The sequence below is a fragment of the Pagrus major genome, chromosome 7 (genome assembly GCF_040436345.1).
Source record: "Pagrus major chromosome 7, Pma_NU_1.0".
Taxonomy (NCBI): Eukaryota; Metazoa; Chordata; class Actinopteri; order Spariformes; family Sparidae; genus Pagrus; species Pagrus major.
Genome location: NC_133221.1, coordinates 33,806,987 through 33,826,191, shown reverse-complemented (window position 1 = coordinate 33,826,191; position 19,205 = coordinate 33,806,987). Strand labels below are relative to the sequence as shown.

Here is a 19,205-nt window from a genome sequence, read left to right as displayed (position 1 = left end):
CCGTGTATGGCTTACCTTTCATTTTCTATTTGTTCCTGTCCCTAGAATTTAACATGTAGTAAAAATGTGAGACTTGATTATTTTTTATTTTAAGTTTCATATGAACTTAGGTCTGATTTAGGAATAAGTCACAAGTTGAGACAATGCCTCAGACTGTTCTGTTTATTTTGCCATCTTAAGACATCTGCGTACTGCAGGGCAGCATTCTTCTGAGCAAAGGCATGCCCCACCACCCATTCAAACGCTGAAGGAGGACACAACACAGTAAGTGCAGAGTAATTCATTGTCAAATAGCAGAAAACAATTCAACAGCAACACGCTACAAAGAGAACAGTGGTTTAAATATTGTACACCCACCTTCCCAAAACCCCTCACTTCTGACTCTCAGGTCACATGTGGTACATGACAAGAGCAGAGCATACACACACATCTGAGCCTCACATGTAGAAAACATACAGGTCTTCATGCAGTCCAACATCACATCTTCAACAACAGTCTGAATCATCTCTCGCTCACACTCACACACACAAAGTGGCATTATCAACGTGCTCTATTGCTTTAAGCGGACCCATTTGCTGTTTCGTAAAAGCATGCAGAGCAGAAGCATTCTTATAACAGACAGTTTGTTTAAAATAGTGACCCTCCCCCCGCCACGCTCCACTGCGTACTTTTCTAAAATGTATCTACACACCACCTGAATGAACTAAGTTTTATGTTAAACATAATAAGAAAACCCTTCAGACTGAATTGTTACAGATGGAAGCCCATTTCTGCCGAGAAAAGGGGGGAAAAAAGATGAAATGTTGGGAATGACAAAAAGTTTGAGTTATGAGAGATCCATTTTTTTAAGTAGTTGCAATTCTAAAATATGTCATCTTTAAGGTAAAACGTATTTAAGTCAATATTGTATGATAATGTCCGATTGTCTTTTTAAAATCTTAAAATATGGTTTTAACATACAATTTGAGTTGGCTGGTCAAAATTTGTGACATAGGTCATACTTTTTAAAGTAAAAACTACTTGATGAATCAAAATTCTGACTCACTGAATTTGAGTCAAAACTTTAATTTTGACCAGCTTTGCAACATTATGATACAAGACACATTTTTCAACAAAATCTAAATGATGGAATTTATTATTTCAATATTTTACTCAAAAGTCATAAGTTTTTACTTAAGATCTCTTATACAAATGTCATTCCTAACTTTCTGTCTCTTCATTTCCATTTCTAGGGGATATGGGCTTCCATAGTTATATTATGTGCCGGAACAATAAGAATAATAAAAAAAACTTCCAGGCTACATTCACACAAACAGCATTTTGGAATTATTGTGGCAAAAATTATTTTCTCCATGATCCATTTACATTCATTTTAAATGACAGCATTTTGGATATTGTGTTCACTGGAAAATTTTTAGCCCTGTGCTTCAAAAAACTGCTTCATTGTGGCATTACTCTAAGATCTTAAGTGTCTCTTGGAAGCAAAAAAAAGACAGACAGACACAGACGCGATCCTACAAACTTCCATCTAGCTGATATGAACTTCAACCATCCTGACCTCAGGAAACAACCACCATGCTATTACACATCAAAATATAGTTAAAACAAAAGTTCACCAACCAAATGAATCCAATGTCTTGTGAATGCAACACCCACAGCTGAGGTGGTAATTTAGACAGTTAGACAATTCACACAACACACTGAGTAGAAAATTGTTCCTAATAAAAACGGTTAAAAGTTTTGCCTCTCTGATTACTGCTGCCTTACAATAATACAGCAAGCTAATCAGGCCAGCAGAAAACAACACTGAGATACTGAAAGCCAATGTGTTGAATTTGACTTGTAGGTTGGTACATGTCTGCACCACTCATTTACCCATTTTTAGTATACAATATAATATAATAATTGTATTCATTTAAGTTTGAAGGGGGATATTGTTCCATTATGATCATAGGGTGGCTGTAGCTCAGGAGGTAGAGCAGGTCATCCACATGTTAAAGTGTCCTTGGGGAAGACACTAGATCCCAAAGTGCTCCCGATGGTCAGGCCAAAACCCAGCATGGCAGCTCACTGCCATCACCGTGCAAGTGTGTGTGTATGTGTGTAATTCATACATGAGCAACAACAAGCTTGTAAAGCACTCTGGATAAAAATGCTGTGTAAATGTAGCCATTACAGTGGGGTCCAGAAGTTTAAAACCATATTTAAAAACTAGTATTGTCACGTAAACCTAGAAATCATCAGAAAGTTTGAGGATTCATAAAATAAGTGAAAGTGTCTTAAGACAATTTGTTATTCTAAGCAGAGAGGGGATTTCTCAACATCAATTCATGGCTAGTCTTAATGTTTTATAAAAGGGGCAGTGCATGGAACTCTAAATTCTTTGCAGAACCTTGATCAGTTGCATCCCAAGTACAATAGGGCAGACCCAAAGTGACCACACCATCAAAAGATCAATACATCAAGCTTAGTTCACTGACAGATAGAAAAGCAACTTAATCAGATAGTTTGTTAAAAAACAAAAAGAACACAAGACTTAAATCAGCAAAAGTCCTGTCAAAAGAAGGTAGACACTCTCTGCTTTGCATCTCTATGGAGAATGATTCATAGTGCAGCAGGATAATGAGCCCAAACACAACTCAAAGCTCTGGCAGAACAACTTTAAGTCCAAAGAAGCCCAAGGAGTCCTCACTGTCATGGACTGTCCTCCACAGTCACAGGACCACAACCCCACTGAATATTTATTGGGGGACTTGAAGACTGAGAAAGCCAAGCACTCTGTGACATCACAAGAAGCTTTGTGGAAACCTTCCAAATAATGTTGGGATAACATGAGTCAGCAGGTTTTACTGTCAGACTTGTGGAGTCCATGCCAGCTTGAGTGCATGCTGTCATTAAAGCAAAGGAGGATATACAAAATACTAAGATGTTCTGAAATTCATGGACATTTTTCAAAGCTTTAACTTTTCACTGGAACTGATAAGCTTGTATTACACTTCACTTATAATTAAGAAAATATTATTCGATCCAAAATGAATGTGAATTAAAATAATGTTGACTAGTGGACCCCACTGTAACTCCCACTGTGGCTTTCTCACACACACTAAAAGTCTGAGTTTGCCACATGTTCATGGCATGAAAACAGTAAAATGGAGACATTTGTGGGAAAATGGTGACTACAGTTTTGAGATACCGTCTTGTCAAGCACAGTGTGGCCAGATGTGTACTTTTCCAATCAAATAAAAATTCCCAAACACACAAACTAATGATCTGTAGGCCTGACAGCACTGAAGTTGGATCAAGCATCATATAAGGTGCAAAAAAGCTATTTGAACACAAGTGGGTCATTGTGAAAATGTAACAAGACGCAACAAAATGCACCATTCTCATATATTCCAAATTTCAACAAGCAAATCTTGCAAATATCAATCTATAAAACTACAATTCTAAGTTTACAAGAAGTGACATGACAGATAGATCAAGCAGAAACATCATTCAGCTCAGTCTTTGGTTGGGTCATCTTAATAAGCCAGCAGCCTCATAGTGAGCTCTTGCCGGAAATGACGAAACATTAGGACAGAATCCCTGAAGAGCACTTGATTCACTTCAAGTTGCCACTTAATGCAATGTTTCAGTTGATAAGTCAACATAACAGGGTAAATGGAGTGGATGTCCTGGTTTGGAAAGAGAAAAGCCCTTGGTAGGTCCAACAGACTGATGCTGGTTTATAGAGAGGGAATGTAAATGATGCTGGTGTCAGGAGTAAAGACATCCCACTGCATCCACTGGTGGAAAAGGCAAATGGAAGACACAATCACTGTAATCCCACTTTGGAAGCGTCAGAGACAGTAAAGACCTGCAGAAATGAAGGCAGCAGTTCCTATGGTGGAAAGCAACGGACGAAATTGATCCCCTTTATTATTTGTAGAGTCCTGTGTGACGAGAATCCTCAACACTTAGGTAACAGAGAACAGACAGAGTTCTCCTTTTCAGGCTGAAGTTCCTCAGACAGCAGGGGTTTGGACGACTCATTCAGGTTTCATGGCGGTGTCTGAAGGTTTTCATCTCTTTCCTGACTTCATGTAGGACGGTATAGCTCCTCGAGCAGTCAGACCTTCGAAGCGTTTGTAGGTGTAGTTGATGAAGACCCAGTCCTTGTTCTTCAGGTCTGCCTCGGTCTGGTTAGACACAGGGGTGGCTGTACAAGGAAGAGGACGAGGAGAAGGAAAAGAAGAAGAGGGGTTTGAATCATTTCAAGACATGACAACACAGGCACAACATTTGAAATGTGCTTAAGAGTAACAGGTAGCTTGCCTGTTGGAGTGAGGATATCTGAATCAGGGAATTCATCAAAGTTTGAGGTGTCATCGATGCTCTTGATCTCTATGGGAATGGCAGCCGGTCTCTCTCTGGAGAAAGGACAAGTCATTTGGATGGGCAGCCACACTGGAAGTGGTGCACAGCTAATGCTCTGTAGTATAATCAGTTATCAGCTTTCTGTATCTGGTTCTTAATTTCTTTGTGATCAATTCACCACTGATGACAGTAAGAATGTCTCTAAGGTCTAGTCTACATGTACACAGGTATTTTTGGATACAGGGTTTTAAAACAACAACAATCTTTATCCAGACAAGATTTCAAATGTCTTGCTGTAATAACCATCCTTTAACATGACCACGAGACAGTCCCCACCTGATATGGTCATAGTCCACCCCCTCAAAGAAAGCATTGGACTTGATCTCTTCTACACCTGCAGCACCAATCCTGTGCTCCTCCTCACAGCAGAACCTGCTCACAAAAGTGTGTTTACTTAATACTATACACATTCAACCACTCAGTGCAGATCATTTGGACGTTAGGTGTGCTATTAGATAACTTTGACATGTTAAGAACAAAACAGTGCATCCATGATCAATACACAAAACAAGAACAACTGATACTGTAACTGTTGTGTCAGTATTATGGTACAAGTGAGAGGGATTTTAGATGAACAAAGGTGGTTCATACCTGAGGATGAGGTCTTTGGCCTTCTCTGATATAGGCACTTCTGGAGGAAAGATCAATGTCTCTCGCCAGTTCATCACTTTCCTGTATGTCTCCTGAGGCGTCTCTGAGCAGAACGGAGGGTAACCTGCAGACAGTGTGGACAGCAAAAGGCAAACCATCATTTAGACCACATCTGGCCTGGCCTGGCCTAAAACCGCTGAAGGTAAATAAGATGTTCCATCAGGTCTGCGTCTTTACCTATCAGCATCTCATACATGATGACACCCAGGCTCCACCAGTCGCAGAGCTTGTTATACCCATTTTGCATGAAGACCTCTGGAGCGATGTAGTCCGGGGTTCCCACTGTGGAGAAAGCCTGACAGGGACGAGATGTGGAGGAAGAAGAGTGGGGAACAACAGAAAGCAAGTTGGAGGCTGTTTGCTTTGAGGTGACAATAAAACACAAGTGAAAAAGAGCCCCAAACCAATTTTGTCAATACGCTTCCAACTATGAGCAGTGAGGTTTTATATAAGCACACCAATTTAAAACATGAGATTTCTGGATTGTGTTATTGTTCACTGGTTTAATATTGGTGGGACTCAGTTGGGAAAAGATAATGTCATGTATTTCTGTGCACCAACAGGCTTTGGCTACATCTGAGTCATAATTTGAAGACAGCTACAGGATGTATAAAGGAGAACTGGATACCACGTTCAAAGATGATGCTTAGATTTCATTCATATGAAAGTTGCACTTTCTGGCCCAGAGCCTAGAGATCTTTTCCATCTGAGCCAAACTGATTGTTTTGCTGTTTGAGTATTATTGACCAATCAAGTTTGAGCGGGCTTTGTGAAGAGCAAAAGAGGTGGGTCATGTTGGCTGAAATGCAATCTTGAAACTGGCTATTGTTTGACAACAATTAAGCTTTTTATTAGTTCTCCTAAAAGTGCATCTTCATTCATTTGCAGATATCTGTTAAAAGAGATTAGCTGAAATGTTGTCTCACATCCACTTTCTCAAGTTGCTAATCAAACTATAAACAATGGCCGATGCGCGGAAGAGGATGTCTCGGCCCAGATATCTGTTATCTAGATATCCACTGGCTACAGTGGAATCCCTGGAACATTGGCCTTTGCCCACAGAGGCTAACTTGTCATCAGTCGATTGTCACGTGATGAACACGAAAATTGCAGTACCCTGTTTAGCAAATATGCCAAAATTGCACAGCTCGTGCTGTTCATGGGGGCTTGTAGTTTAGAGGTTGTTCGATGATATTTTTAGACCATGATTCATTTCTGATCTTACTTTTTATGGGGTTCAATATGTTCAATATCGCTGTCAATATGATAAGCCTTGGCACTAACACCAAAACTATACTTTTATAAAGCCTTACTTTGAGAAACAAGCATGACTCTTTTTTCACTGAACAAAAGAAGCCAAACTTTCCCAATGCTAAAGGCTGTCTAAACAAAATTAGCAGTACAAATACTTTGCCTTAATAAAGTACCTTCAACACTTGCAAAATTAGGAATTTCATGTGAGGAACAATCTAAGCAAATAACAGGTAAACAACACTATGAAATCAGACCAGATGTTGTTTTTGTTTTTCTACAGAACCATTTCAGTTCACACTAGAAAAGTACTTAGGCGTCTGTAATACACAGTTTTTCTTTTTAATTGAGCTGTATGCATTCATATGTTGGATACATAATCTCCATAATCATGAATGAGCCAGCTTGTGTGAAATGTCAGAGGGTCATCACATCTGTGTTCAGACCTACCAGCTGTCTCCTGTTTCTTTTCCAGGTCTCTGCTTTCCTCTTGGAGTTCATGTTCTGGAAGGCTGTGGAGAAATGACAGCTCAGTATAAAGAGCAAGCTGTGACTTTACTGATGCATTAAACACCTAAACGTTTTATAATGGCTAACATCTTAACCAGTATAAAATCATTTGAAATCATCATTGCTTTCTTTACAGAGATTTAATATGGTGAGAGTGGTGTTTTAATGAAACACGTGATAAAACATGAACATTCAGGTAACCGAGGTAACATGCAAGCTACAGTGTAAATAAATTAAAGGGTTGCCTGACTTTGCTTACTGAGGTCACTGGGCAGGCTGTGGTTCAGGTTCTTGTAAAACTCAGTACGGTGCGCCCTCTTCAGCCCCGTGCACAGACCAAAGTCAGACAGCTTCACATGACCCTGGAAACATCAAACATACTATTATAACCACTGCACACAGTGACAATTTTAAAAAATATTATCTTATAGTCAAATTAACAATTCAAGTGCTGGAAGCCAAGTTTCCCATGACATCAGTCTTCAGGTGGGCACATTATGGACATCATAAAGTATGTAGCATGTATGGGAGGGTTAAAGGACATTGTGTGCCAAGCTCCTGTGTAGCGTATACGCCGATCAGCCACAACATTAAAACCACCTGCTTTATATTGTGCAGGTTCCCCTAATGTCGCCAAAACAGCTCACAGACACATTGAGGCAGAGACAAAAGACCTCTGGGGTTGTCCAATTGTCCATGGATCTGACTTGTTCCTGCACATCCCCACAGATGCTTGTAAGATTAGGATCTGGGGAATTTGGGGACAGATCAACATATTGGGCACTTTGTCACATTCCTGATCAGTTTTTGTGGTGTAGCAGGACACATTGTCCTACTGGGGGTCATCTATGTAATTTACATTTCAGTGAGCCACATGGAAATGAGGTAATATTCATGAACACTCTGCTAAAAGATTGTGTTCATAAGTGGCCCAGACCACCTTTGAATGTGGTCAAATGCATCCTCAATGTGTCAGGGTGCATTCACACCTCTACTTAGAGCTGCTCACTTCCGATGGTAATACCAGGTTTGAACAAGGACTACCTGACAGGGACCTCACTTAGTAGGGATGGTACCCTCCTAGCGCTCTCAGAAGTCCACTCCCCATCTGGGGTCACAATTCCAAGGGTGAGAAACTGCTCTATACTAAGTTCAATGATAAAAGACACAATCACGATGGATAAGGTCGTTAACCATGACTCACCCTGGAGTCCAGCAGCAGGTTGTCTGGTTTGATGTCTCTGTGAATGAAGCCCAGCTGGTGGATGGAGTCAATGGCCAGCACTGTCTCTGCTATGTAGAACTGAGTAGCCTCTTCTGTCAGAGTGTCCTTCTTCATCAGCAGAGTCATCATATCTCCTGTGCCACAAGAGCAGAAACCACAGTCACACTGGCACTCAATACGTTGTAGAAAAAAACCCCTGCTCTGGGGTAAAATCTGCCTGATAGCTCAGGAAGTTTAGGGGAAGTTTTGCAGGGCTGACCATCACTGACTGGTCAAACACAGAAGCCCTAGCTGCTTCAACTTTCCCCTCAGTATTGTGTTGTAGGGTTAGAGGGTCATACCTCCAGGCAGGAACTCCATGATGAGGTAGAGGTTCATCTTGTCCTGGAAGCTGTAGAACATTTTGACCACCCACAGGCTATCTGCCTCTACCAGAATGTCCCGCTCAGCACGGATATGACCAACCTAAAAGGCAGGCAGGCAGGCAGGCAGACAGGCAGGCAGACACACCAGCCAACACAAATAGTTTGAAAGATGTCCAACAGATGCAACGGCAACATTTCAGTGTGTGTATGTTTTGCTGTCTAACCTGTTCTTTCTCCAGCATGTCAGCTTTGCGGAGGATCTTCATAGCATAGACATGACCGGTGTCTTTCTTCTGAACCAGACGAACCTAAAGGCAAACACAGCAACGCTCATACCAACCTGACAGAGTCTCGATCAATGGGGACAAACAACTTTTTAAATACTACTGAAAAACAGTCATATAAATTCTATAACAAAAAAGCATGTAGGAATCACGTTCCAAATATTTATTTGTAAGGTTTTTACCTCTCCAAAAGCTCCTCTGCCAATCACCTTCAGGGACTCAAAGTCCTCCAGGCCCAGTCGAGTGCGCTTCAGGCGCAGAAACTCTGTCTCTTTCCTTGCATGCTGAGAACGGCGCATACGTTTCTGCAGAGCACAGACAAGGAGATGACTTTTTCATTTCTTTTCCATTCTGTGTGATTCACATCTGCCACTAATAATTCATAACTGTGTATTTCTAAATAAATAACTCTAAGCCACAACTATATAGTTCCCTTCAAGATTTTATGATCATGTGACAGCAGAGCAATAAGAGTTCTGTCCCATGTGTCAGTGACATTGGATCAAACACCTGTGAAGACAATCATTAAAAATGCTTACTGTTCACTCAAAGCAAATTAACATTAAGTTCTTTACAGCACTTTTCCAGCAGATCTAAAGACGTCGTATAGTCTTTTTTTCCTTAAGAAAGTTCTTGACTGAGTGAAATTACCAGAAAGTATCTTAGCGGCAGCCATGATAAGAGCTGTTCAAATATTGTGAATGCTAAGGAAAAGGTGCGTCAATGATTCGCTTTGTATCTCTTTTAGCATAGGATACACCGGTCTCTGTAAAGCTGCACACCATTCACAAAAACAAATAATTGAGATGTCACATTCTTCAAGGTGTTTAGTTGTTGGGGGTTTCTTGATCTATTATATGCATAGCCTTACTATCAGATCATTATCAAAAAGAAAAAACAATAATAAAAGTTTTTATCCACATTTTTACTTCAACATGATGTGCAGCCGTAGGTTCCAGTCTTACAAATTATGCCTATCTTGCATAAATGTAACAATTATGGTCAAACAATCATGATGATCTGTCACTGTTAACTCCAGTCTTCAGTACATTCATTCACTTCACTGATAAACCATAGAATTGTAAAGTAACATTAGGCTTCATGATTACAAATGTTTACAAACTCTGTCTTCTGCTGTGATATCTGGAGCTCTTTCACCAGAGAGGAGCTCATGAACATCAGGGGAACAACTTCAGCAGACTTGTTTCCCAATTTTTTCTGTTCAACAGTGGAATTATTGGACATTCTGGTCAAAGATGCGCTCACCTTTGTTCATGCAGTTAAACACCGTAGGAGAGGAAGACTTGCTGGAGTGCTTGTACGTCTACGCAAGCTCGGACACCGGATTTCACTGCCTGGAATAATTATATCCAACGTATGCTCTCAGTGCAATAAACTGGACAAAGCAAAAGTTTGGGGAATCTCTTTTTATATCAACAGTGGCTTGTGCAATGATGTGACAGTGATCGTACAGCACTGTTCTCCTGTTCTGGAATCATTTTTCATCCACTGCGAACCCTTCTTCTTCCCCCGCGAGTTCGCTTCGTTCATTCTGGTCGTGTTTACATTCCACTGCAAGCCAACGTGCAGGACACATAGCGCGTGCTCGCCGACCAGATACTGGAGTGGACATACCTGGACTCTTTTGTTATTGTCCTCAGTAACTTTAACAAAAGGACACCTCAACCACAAACTTCCCAAATACAAACAGTTTATTAAATGTCTGACCAGAGAGAGGAATGTTTTGGATCACTGTTACACCACAGTCAGTGGTGCATATCATGCCATCCCCCACGCTGCACTGGGCCACTCTGACCACGTCATGGTCCATCTGATTCCTGCATACAGGCAGAAATTAAAGCTCTGCAGAGCCATTGTGAGGACATCTAAGAAGTGGACCAGCGAGGTCGTGAAGGATCTTCAGGCATGCTTGGACTGTACTGACTTGGATGCTTTCAGGTCTGCATAAACAGTCTGGATGAGTACACAGAGGCTGTGATGTCATACATCAGCTTCTGTCAATTTTGTGTACCATTACGCACCAGGGTGAGTCAGAACAATGACAGGCCTTGGCTCACAGCCAAACTCAGACAGCTAAGGTTGAAGAAGGAGGAAGCAGGGAACAGGGACAGTTTTAAAGACTCAAAGTACAAACTCCAACATCAGTTCTCAGCCAATGACTCTGCTACTACTGTCTGGAGTGGGCTCAGGAAGATTACAAACTATAAACCTACAGCCCCCCACTCCATAAATGACCTGCAACTGGCCAACGAATTGAATGAGTTCTACTGCCAATTTGAAAGACAATGGAGCAGACCTGACACTATCCCCCGTGACACCCTTCATGAGCCCCAGCCCAGGACCTCACTGAAGACATGCCGCATGCCAGCCAAGTCAAGTCAAGTCCTCTACCATCATCCCCGTCCCCAAAAAACCAAGGACCACAGGACTTAATGACTTAATGACTACAGACCCTGACCTCTGTGGTGATGAAGTCCTTTGATCGCCTTGTTCTGTCCCACCTCAAAACCATCACCACCCACTGTTGGACCCCCTACATTTTACCTTTTTGCCCAGTGTATCATTCGCTCTGCTGAGAAGGTGATCGGCTGCAATCTGCCATCCCTCCAGGACCTGCACGCCTCAAGGACCCTGAGATGTGCAGGTAAAATTGCTGCCAACCCCCTCCCATCCTGGACACAAACTTTTTGAGACTCTCCCCTCTGGCAGGAGGCTGCGGTCCATCAGGACCAGAACCTCTTACCATAAGAACAGTTTCTTCCCATATGCAACTTGCCTCATTAATGAGGCCCATGACCCCCACTGACACTGATAAGTGACCTCTCCGTTCACTTACATTACATTAATATAAGTTTTAGTCACCAGACGCTCTTATTTTGCACATTGCAATATCCGTATCTACTGCAACCTTGCACAATCCAGGTCAAAGTTTTTGCACTACTGGATAAATCTGGACATTCTTCACCTACTTTAAAATCGGTCACACTGTGTTTATATACTATTATAATGTCTTTTAAGTATTTTTAGGCATGTTTGTTTGCACCTTCTGTTCACATTCACACTCCCTCTCTGTCGTTTGTCCACACTTCTCTGTCTCTCTCATTGTTTTGAGGTCAAGGAAATGTGGTTAGGAAAGGACATAGGATGTGACTATTGAACCCACTGAGTGAATTCTCCCTTACTATCACAAAGCATCCTGGGAAAACACTGTAGGTTTGTGTTTGTCACTCACCTCTTCATCAGCCAAGCCTTCCTGATCCATCACTTTCTCCAGCTTCTGCTGCCTGAAAAGACAATATGGCTGTTACCACTGTCTTATAGTAACAAAGTAGTGGATGCACATTCCACCATGACAATTATGTTGGCAAGAAGGGAAAAACATGATCAAGAAAAAGGCACTTGTACACTTTATATTACGTCTTCATCCAGGACAGCCCTACCATCAGTTAAATAAACATGTATCCATCAAATTATTTACAATGTTGATGGCATGCATCAAACTCAGATATCAGCTACATATCAAGCAAAAGGATCAAATCAAATACTTGAATTACTAGACTTAGCCTATACTTTGGCTTAGTGACTGCACATTAAAAAGAGAAAGTCAGTGTTGCAAGCTGGGGGTTAAGAGTTGAAGATATACACAAGCAGTTAATGTTTTTCAAAATAAAATAAACAGTAATGTTACCTTTTATGTTTTCCTTACTGTGACCAACACATGTGCTGAACCATTTTTTGTAGAAAGAAAAAAAGAAAGAAAGAAAGCCAATCTCCTATCCTCCATACTAAACCAAACAGGAGTACACTGATGTAATTTGTCACAACAGGAAGTGTCCTTGCCTCAGCTTAATTTTGACATAAGCCACACAATGAAAAAAGTAAAATGTTCATAATGTTTAAATGTGTGTATCAAGTTACAAGCAGAAGCACTAATCAATTTTAAGTTTTACTAAGAATTAAATAGTCTGGAATGAAAACATGGTGGTCATCAAAAATCAGTGTGCAGCTACTCAAACATTTGGATGTTACCTCATCTCTCTTTCCTCATGCTGGGCAATGAGATTACTATAAAAGTTTTCCAGGGTCACTTTAGCCATGGTGACCCGCTCCTTGGTGTGGTTACTCATGGAGGAGCACGAGCTCTGGCCAGTCATTGCCATGCTTTACCTGGAAAGACACAGTCACATAACAGAGCATACCTTGTTGTTATGATAAGGTTCGATGTAAGAACACTGAGATGAGCTCTTAAAAATTGAAACTATGAACGAAGATGACTGTTGGCCTAGAAAAGGAGGAAGGAAAGCTGCAAGCCCTGCTGTCTTCAGAGCAATGTTGATAACATTGTGTAAGTGAAGTTATGAAGAAATGATGAAGAAATCTCATTTGTGCAAGCACAAATCCATTTGAGATGGATGGGTTTGAATTCCAAGTTTCTAGATTTAATGCTTACTTAAGGGTAGTGAAACAACATAGTCATGACACAAAGTCCTTCAGACAAATGGATTGTCTCACTTTATCAATTAGTACCAGTGCTCAACAGTTGCAATGTCCCAGTTGTCTCAGGCAAGTCAGGCATTGGGCTAGTGGAAATCTCCTCAAAATGCTGGTACTGGGCGACAGAATCAAATAGGGTTGCACAACATCAGACCGCTAAATTATCATCTGATATTGGGAAATTTATTAGGTATTTGTCGTATAATTCTAGCTGATAAATCGGGCCAATAATACGAGGCTAAATTGCTTTAATTTACGAACTCTGATACAGTAGGTGGCTGTTAGTTCCTTGAAAGTCGGTTTGTGATAAACATAGAGAAGAAGAAGTAGAAAAAGGGCCTGCTATATCTGCCTGGAGGCACGCTCCTGCGTTCACGCGAGTCTCCCTCACAGCCAATTGCACTACGGAAGCCGCGCCAGACAAGATGAACGAGACTCGTGATAGATACACACCGGTATTTACTTCCTGCTATGAGCGACCGAGCGACACACAAACACAAGAGGGATCTGCCTGCACAAGTGATTTGAAACTTTGACACTCACAGCTGGATGTAAATACCGGTGTGTATCTATTGCGAGTCTCGTTGATCTTGTCTGGCGCAGCTTCCGTAATGCAAATGCTGTGAGGGAGACTCGCGGGAGCGTGCCTCCAGGCAAATATAATATAGTGACTGTTTAGGCTACAAAAATGTACTAAATGACGTCGTTTTGAGTAAACTCTGGATGTCGCCACTTCAGGACACTTGGATTGCAGCGGACGAGCAGTATGGAGGAATATAACAAAGTTTTTGTGTAGTTTTATGGACCTTTTCCTCTCTGGCACAATTGACGCTCGTTATATTGATTATACTTGCCGGAGGGTACCCCCACAGGTCTCCAGCTGCACTTTGAGGAATAAGAAACTACACCGGACTTCTCATCAGCATGAGGGTGAGTCGATGACTGAATTTCGTTCTAGAGTGAACTATTCCTTTAATGCAGCCTTTAAAACCAGGAAGAGACAACACTTATGTCATATCACCATAACAACATCTAAAATCTAAGACGATATATAGTCTCATATCATAATATTGATATATTGCCCGATCTACAGCCAGCTAGTAAATCTAGCACCTCATTTTCCTATCAGGTAAGTGGTAAAAAAGAATCATTTTATTAATGCCACTGTTTTTCTTGAGGTGATGATGGCAGTGCCCAAGGAGTGAGCCATCTCACTTCCCTGTCATCTCTGTTGACAGTTGCAAATGCACAGTACTGACTGGAAACAGGAGTTAACATTTTCAATATGCAAGAATGTTTGTTGCTTGTATCCATGACACACTGTATCCTTGTTCTGAATCATTTACTGAAATAAAGATTAAACATGAAATGTATCTGTTGCCTTAGATTTTCTCATTGTCATTTTGACAGACAGTGTCGTAAAAAGTAAGGTATTACCCGTCATTTTTAATTGTTTATGTTTTCAAAGATTGCGACATAGCCTGTTTAATATGTGAGGTTGCTCTGACTGATCAGGCACCGACTGTTATTAGCTGATATACATAGTATAAAGCCAGATTAGAAGAGCCGATCAGATAAACATGAAACAGCGCTGCTGAAAGGCCACACTGAAAGGACATCTGTTGTTCACTGGCTGCTAACAGCTACCTAGCTCCCCGCCTGTCAACATCTATACGGAATTTAAATGCCTACTTGGTTTAAAAAGCGCGACATATTTGCAATGTCCTACCAAGCAAGCCGTCTGACAGTGGGGATACATGTACTGGTACCGCAGAACAATTCGAACACAGGGCTGTGAAGAGAGGTAACAGAAGTTATGATGGCAAGTATGGCTCTGTGAATTCCTGGATAAACTAATGCTGTGTTCAAACCGAACGCAACGCAAATTATTTGCACGACTACATTACATACAAATCAATGATAAGATGCGATATCACGTCTAATCGCTCCAAGCAACAATCGCGCTTGAAAATATTGAACTCAAGAGAAATTTTAACATGACGCTGTGTCGTGAAAGCCTATCGCCGTTGACGTTCACACTGATGATGTCCGGACATTGAACATGAACAACAATGGAGGAGAGGATACCTTGGCCATCTTGAATCACTAATCATGGCCATTTATGGACACCCAGAGCTGTACGATAATACATCTACTCGTACCGGGACAGGACAAATAAGGAGCTGCCATGGAGGGAAATGAGTAAGATAGACAGACTAACTGGTTAGTCTTGGAAATATGTCAGCACAGCATAGCTCTGATCGAGCCGAACTCCATTCAGGGAACAAGCATTTTAGAAGTTGTTTGCTTGTCATCTGGCTGACAGACCTGACGAAGCATGAATTCAGGCTTTTTAAAAGATGGCATTATGATGTTTTTATTTCAGTGTCCTTCTGATCCATTTATTGCAGTCAGGTCACAGAGAAATCTCTTTGTTTTGGGTTCATACCAATGTGCTGCATGTTCGCGTTATTCTAAATGAGTCGATGCAATTAAAAATTAATAACCTTGTGATCAAACTTGTGTTAATAACGCGACGTGAATGTTTTCTTCGTGTTTGGTCTGAACGCAGCATAAGAGGATATGTCTTGTGCTCCATCCCTACTATAAAAATACCATGTGGTAACCTACATCCGGCCTCTCAGAATCTTCTCACCCTGAAAGGTTCCGTGTGACCAGCATGATTGGCAGTCATCCAGGAATTCACAGAACCATAGTTACCTTCGTAACTTCTGTTTCATTCCTTCCCAACTGCCCGTGGATAACTCATACCAGCAGTGTCTTGAGCAACCGACACCCACCTACTGGTCACTTGTAGAAGCTAATGGCAGAGTGGCTGATGCCAGTGTGCCCAGGATGTGACCACACCCCTGATAGAATGGCAAATGACATGCCCTCTCATAAGCCTGTTTGATTGCCTCAACAACCCAGTGGCTTAGACAGTGCCCTTGTTCTTCCAGCTCTGTGGCCCTCTCCTCCAGCTCGGATCCAAATAGGGGAGGATGGTATACCTCAAGTCCTACAGCCTGATTAACATCGTTGGGGAATAGGGAGATTTTTTGGTTACAGTGTTGCCCCAGAGCCACCTGCCTTTGAAGGCACACAAGACTGATCAAAAGTGCGAGGATTACAATCACATATTTGGTTGTTGTAACTGCCAAAAGAAACAAAGTTTTCAGTGACATCTCTCTTTAATACCCCTTTTTACTGGTCAAAAATCCCACTTAAACCCGCTAAGATCAGGCTTTTGTGTGCAATGGGAATGTGTAAACTCTACATTTACACCCGGGTCAATTGACTCTGCAGTAGACACAGGTTTTTAAATCACCTCGGCTCAGCTTTGATCTAAATGTAAGACCTGGGTGAACACGCTAAATTCCCCTGCGCAAAGTGATGATGCGTTATCAACATCGGGTGGTAGCGCGTAAATAAGGAAGGGGTTTGGGATGCAGTCAGATAAAATAATTTGATCGTGTGGGTCTTCTAGACTTTCAAGGTGTTACTGGACCAAAAGACTCAGATTTTGACAGTCAAACAAGTCATTTTGCAGGGGTTGTGACACTCAAAATAATGTATCCACCGTTTTACAGATGCTTCTTTCACACTGGGTTTATTGTTGTTTTCTCTTTTGTTACAGCTGTTTCTGGCGCATTTGTGACATGAAACGTGACGTACAACATAATACTTCAGATAAAAATCACAGATGGGCTGCCTTGCCTGCGGGAAGTGGGAATGGGGTCAATAGGCGATTTTTAGCGGGTTGACCCGCGTTTAAAAACCCATGAAGACGCACTAATTTTGGTGGAAAAGCAGTATTACAACCATTGATGTTAGTGCATATTCCTGGGGCAAGGAGGATCCTAAAGTGTGCAAGTTAAATTCATGAATGGATGGATAGTTACGTGGCTGGATTATTTGGAAGAGAGAACGCCACATTGGTAAGAACAGTATGAAGTAACATAACATTAGCAGAATGGTTTCTGTTCCTGCCTGCCTGGCTGCCTTCAGTGTCCTGTCCCTACCGTGGACAAGGTGATGGTGCTGCATTATATAATCGAGACTAGATAAACTGAAAACAGGTCAGATGAGAGGTCTGGCTATGGGAGACTAAATATGACTTGAATGCCACACTTGTCAGTCTCCGATAAAATCAGCTGTTCCAACGTTACGACAGGACCACAAAGATTAAACATTAGTCCATATTTTCTTACGCTATCGCCAGAGTAATGTGTGGAAGGTATGTCATGGAGTGGAGAAATACTTTATGAAAAAAATATCTCTGACGTAACGTAACCTCCATGTAAAATGGTGAAGTACTCCCCCAGGTGGTTGGTGGAAACTGCGCAGCCATCTGCAATGATCGGAGCCAAGTTCAGCCGATAAAAAAGGTCCTATTGCCGCCGATCAATCGGCCAAACCAATTAATCAGTCAACCTCTACACTACTAAGCCACTATGCACTTTTTATATATTGTTTCATCTCAGTTCATGCCAGAATCTGTGAAAATGGCAACACAATGCCACAAATAAATCATTTCTAGACTTTGCCTTTTCAGGGGGAATTTTGTACTTCAGTTTGACAGATATCCTGATGCATCTTTAGATGATTGTCTTGCAATGTATCAGTTATCACAGAATGGCTGTATTGTCATACTGTCATTATTGTGGGCAGTGTATTGTAAATTATGTCCTATTAAGAGTTTAAGAGCTTTTCATCTTTCTCAGTGTACATTTAAACATAAGATACACATTTAAAAAAAATAACCTTTGTATAACACTCGCATGCCTACGCTACATTTGTAGCTGTTACAGAATTTAAACGAGAGCTCATCTGACGCCTTCCATTAAAAAGTAACATTTTATACAGTAACGTTGGCGATTCATAAAACGTGAATGGTGAAATTTAGCTAACCCAGTTTAGTTCACTCCTGGAATAAACAGACTGACCCAGCCTGAATCAACAACACGTAGCTTAGCTACCAAAGTTGTTAGTTTCGGCTACAACGCACCATACGTGCCACAAACTACCTAAAGTAATGAGTAAAGGATTAAAACAGAGTAATTTGAATCAGTGTAATTTAATGTAACCTTGGTGTAAATTGCGATGGCGTGGTAAGTTAGCCAATAGCCTCATAAACAAATGCTTTAACCTGCTAACATTAGTTAGCTAGCAAGATAGCCATTAAAGTTCCTGCCTTCGTCAAGTCAGCCAGCGAAAGCATGCGCGACATTGCATACGTCCTTTAAAATAAAGCTGTCGCGTTTATACAATCACAGTTTCATACCCTGTTCGTCATTCTGAATTTTATTCTGAAGGTTTTCACCGGAAAATACCCACTTCCTTTCCCAGCACTTAACAACTCGAAGTTACCCAAAGCGAATAGCTAAGGGAAAGTTAGCTAGTAAACGTTAGCTACTTATCTGCTAAATTGGTTAAGTCGCCTGTTTTGAAATAGAACATCGTAAGGCAGAGGATGCTCACGATTCACTTAGTAGGACAATTACCTAAAGAAAATGTTCAGTATATTTCCTTCTAGGTCTTTCATTCTGTATTTTTATAGTTGGTCTTTGTTCGCTTACCTTGGTCGAAGGTGCGGTAGCTGCCGTCTCTTCCTCTGCTTTACCGAGCGTTGCGTCACCATCCACTTGAACTCATCATGACACCTAGTGGCCAAACTTTCTTCGTCCTCCTACTCGGTTAAGACCTCAAGCCTCGACATCTATTATTAGAGCTTTCTGAGAGGAGTAAGCCTAAAACATGTGATAACGCCATTCAGTCGACTTATCTAGAAACATGGAAGTCTTCTGTACATAAAAGAGACATACGCTAACATATTATTTTGAATCTGATAACTTCTTCGAGTGGAACATTTCTTAAAACCGTTGATAGGCCTTTTAAAAATGATATCGAGTTTCAAATAGGAGCACTGGAAAGCGCATACACGCATGCATACTGGAGTCGGTCAGGGAATGGGCAGAGGCAGATCAG

The 19,205-nt window shown here is 41.3% G+C and overlaps 1 protein-coding gene across 2 annotated transcripts; it reads right to left on the bottom strand.

Annotated features, from left to right (window-relative positions):
- Nucleotides 1-146: 146 nt before the first annotated feature.
- On the bottom strand, nt 147-18,963 carry stk38a (serine/threonine kinase 38a). 2 transcript variants are annotated; one of them, XM_073470136.1, is made up of 14 exons: nt 18,797-18,963; nt 12,753-12,890; nt 11,956-12,007; nt 8,885-9,007; nt 8,643-8,726; nt 8,395-8,518; nt 8,033-8,187; nt 7,088-7,190; nt 6,769-6,830; nt 5,245-5,362; nt 5,008-5,131; nt 4,693-4,788; nt 4,315-4,409; nt 147-4,198 (listed from the first exon to the last, which is right to left on the bottom strand). In XM_073470136.1, exons 2-14 carry the CDS (start codon nt 12,881-12,883, stop codon nt 4,062-4,064), a joined length of 1,404 nt encoding a protein of 467 aa, XP_073326237.1. In that variant the 5' UTR covers nt 12,884-12,890; nt 18,797-18,963; the 3' UTR covers nt 147-4,061. The 2 variants fall into 2 exon arrangements, with proteins under 2 accessions (XP_073326237.1, XP_073326236.1); XM_073470135.1 differs by having other exon boundaries at nt 7,079-7,190; nt 18,797-18,962.
- Nucleotides 18,964-19,205: the final 242 nt, after the last annotated feature.